The 3,163-nt window shown below is 36.4% G+C and overlaps 1 protein-coding gene across 2 annotated transcripts in view; it reads left to right on the top strand.

The window, feature by feature from the left end:
- MORC3 (MORC family CW-type zinc finger 3) overlaps positions 1-3,163 on the top strand; it is a 46,638-nt gene that overhangs the window by 30,034 nt on the left and 13,441 nt on the right. For both annotated transcript variants that reach the window (XM_003800664.3, XM_023519586.1), the window contains exons 11-13: positions 1,457-1,579; positions 1,680-1,754; positions 2,719-2,764. In XM_003800664.3, the coding sequence (XP_003800712.2) occupies positions 1,457-1,579; positions 1,680-1,754; positions 2,719-2,764 (244 nt within the window). The remainder of the gene's footprint in view (positions 1-1,456; positions 1,580-1,679; positions 1,755-2,718; positions 2,765-3,163) is intronic.

Below are 3,163 nucleotides of genomic sequence, written 5' to 3'. Positions count from 1 at the left end.
AAAAAAAAAAAAAGAGTTTGAGAGCAGCCTGAGCAAGAGTGAGCCCTCATCTCTATTTTAAAAAAGAAAACTAGCCAGGCATCATGGGGGTGTCTATAGTCTCAGCTACTCAGGAGACTAAGGCAGAAGGATCTCTTGAGCTGAAGAGTTTGTGATTGCTGTGAGTTGTGATAATACCACAGCATTCTACCCAGGACAACAGTCTGAGACTCTATCTCAAATAAATAAGCTCATCCCAACACATTACAATGATTTTATAATTCACTAATGTGTCTCATAGTTGAAAAATACTGATAAAATTGTTAGGATTCCATCAAAAGCCAAATTTGAGTTCAGATTCTAATTCTGCTTAAGTAGTCATGTGATATTGAATATGTTACTTGGTCTCTTGTAAGCTTCCATTTTTCTTGTATATATTTTCTTTAATACTTACCTCCTAGAGTTGTAAGAATTAAATAATATGATGTTGATAAGCACTTAGTAACACACGTAGCACATAGTGACAGTCCTATAAGTGAGTGAATGAGTAACATGTGTGACCACTGATATGGACAGATACCCCAGGTATGTAATGAAAACAAGAAAGATGTAGCTCCTTGTATAAATTTCACATTTTAAAAAAGATATCCATGCATATTTCTATAAGTATAGATAATTTCTTCCAGAATTCAAAAAATTAATAACGATAATCTGAAATGAAGGGTTTATTTTTACTTTATGAACTTATGCTGAATTACTTTGAAGTTTTATATACATGTCTAATTGATTTTTTATAAACTAGATTTTAAACGTTATTGGCATTAAGGTGAAGTTTTCATATGTAAAATGGGCCTGCATAACTTCTTTCCAAGAATCATAATTTTCTTTTTTTGGTTGTAGTTGTCATTGTTTGGCAGGCCCGGGCTGGGTTTGAATTCCCCAGCTGTATGTGGCTGGCACCCTAGCCACTGAGCTATAGGCACCAAGCCAGGAATCATAATTTTCAAGTGAGAAAAATAGGAAAGCATTTTTGAAACTAAATGTTTACAAATTATATTTATTCAGAAATATGCTATGATAGAGGGCAAAAATATAATTATATAATTAAAATTATTTAAATAATAGTAACCTCTCTTCTGTGTTTGAGTGGTTTATTGTGCTAATAAATACATTGTAGAGTTGACATTGCCGATGCTCACTTAATATAAATTTCAGCGAAAGACATTTGGAATTTTAAGTTGTCATCGTGAAAGAAATTTAACAGTTTGATATTAAACAAGATATTTTAATCACTTTGTTAAACTTTTGAACGTAGTGAGTGGTTGTTTTTTAAAATTTAAATGTTGTACAACAAAAATAGTTATGTCACAAGGGAAATAAATAACAGGGCATTTTGTGGTAGAAATCACATAGAAAATCTAATGAAGTACTTAGAGCCCATATTTCCACGTTAATATTTGTTCTTATTTTCTTCCAGGAAACGTCCTGATCAGACATGGGTTCAGTGTGATTCCTGTCTAAAATGGCGAAAATTACCAGATGGGATAGATCAACTTCCAGAAAAATGGTATTGCTCCAATAACCCTGACCCACAGTTCAGGTATCATCTAGTTGGTAGTACCCTTTTGGGAAAGGCAGAAAGTACTGTTGAAGATGTATGAATAGGTGCTGTGTTAATCCCGTGCGATTTTTCTGACTAGAAATTGTGAGGTTCCAGAAGAACCCGAAGATGAGGATTTGGTGCATCCCACTTATGAAAAAACCTACAAAAAGAAGTGAGTGTTATATTAATGTATGGTAGGGAAGTAATGCCCAAATCACGAACAGTGATGTGTTGCCAACATTAGTTGATGTGTCCCTGGAGCCTGGAGGTAAAGTTAATGTGACTGAAAAAGATTATGATGTGGAATACATAATAGCAAGTGCTTTAAAAAAATTTTGTGCTGTGGATACCTGATGTTTGTTTACTTTATGTTTATTGCTATCCTAACTATAAGACAGTTTGCATAAGAGTACTTTATTTGGGGGTCATACAGAGATGAAACATTAGCTAATAGTTTTCCTTTACAAACTTATTGTGAAGGTATAACAGAGGGTGAGATAGCCATAAAAGCTACAGACTAGTACCGTAAGGAAGCTCTCGAGGAGATAGTGCTTCTGGCTGGGGGAGGGGTGTGCAGAAATGGATCAGGAATCTTCATGAGAGATGTCTTTATAACAGGCCTTGGAGCATGGATATGATGAGAGTGTACAAGAAACAGTCATGTGTTCAGTTTAACGAGAGTAAATATGTGAATGAGAATAATGGAAAATGGAGGTGGGATACATAACCTGGGTAATAACAGCCAGGGGGAGATTAGGCTATTTAATGTACTCTACAGAGAAAACCACGTTCACTAAGAATTTTCAGATAGCTTTGATATGTAGTGTGCTGAGGTGAAGAAACCAGTTAGAATCTTATGTGGTATTCCACTCAGTGGTCTGGGATTCATGCCTATGGGGATGAAAAAATTGAGGCAGATGTTAGAGTGTGACTGAGTTAAAAGGTGGGAAGTATTCATTCCCCTGTCTTAAGAGCTCACTGCTGGTGACAGTGGAATTATAATACAGTTACAATGCATAGAGTTTGGTGTATGTCTCACAGTAACTCAGTAGTGAAATGGCAGGTATGTCATTGAGGAATGGAATTGAGGAATAATAATAAAGTAAATATGTTAATTTTTCATCTTTCTTTTAAAGCAATAAGGAAAAATTCAGGATCAGACCACCAGAAGTGATAACTCGGGTAACTAAGCCTTTCATTTTATCTCTGTGCCTGATATTGTCTAGTGCTTAGTTTAACCAATATGGAATGCTGAAGCTGGGGCCTTATGTAGCATCATGAAGGGGTCTAGTTTACTCAGGTCACACTTTACTCTTGTACTCTTCCTTCCTAACAACATCGTTCACGCTTTGGTTTTATTGTTTAGTTGGGTATCTCTGAGGAAAGGGAAACCATCTATTAGGAATCTTATTATTAGATAGGCAGTTAAGCAGTGTCACAGGAATACCCGGGAAGCTATATGCTAGTGCTTACTTAAGACAGAAATGGCGGCTCGGTGCCTATAGCTCAACCGGCTAAGGCGCCAGCCACGTACACCTAAGGTGGCGGGTTCGAATCCCCAGCCCGGACCCGCCAAACAAC

The sequence above is a fragment of the Otolemur garnettii genome, unplaced genomic scaffold (genome assembly GCF_000181295.1).
Source record: "Otolemur garnettii isolate 467f Iridium unplaced genomic scaffold, OtoGar3 scaffold00180, whole genome shotgun sequence".
Taxonomy (NCBI): Eukaryota; Metazoa; Chordata; class Mammalia; order Primates; family Galagidae; genus Otolemur; species Otolemur garnettii.
This window is presented reverse-complemented; position numbering and strand designations above follow the sequence as displayed.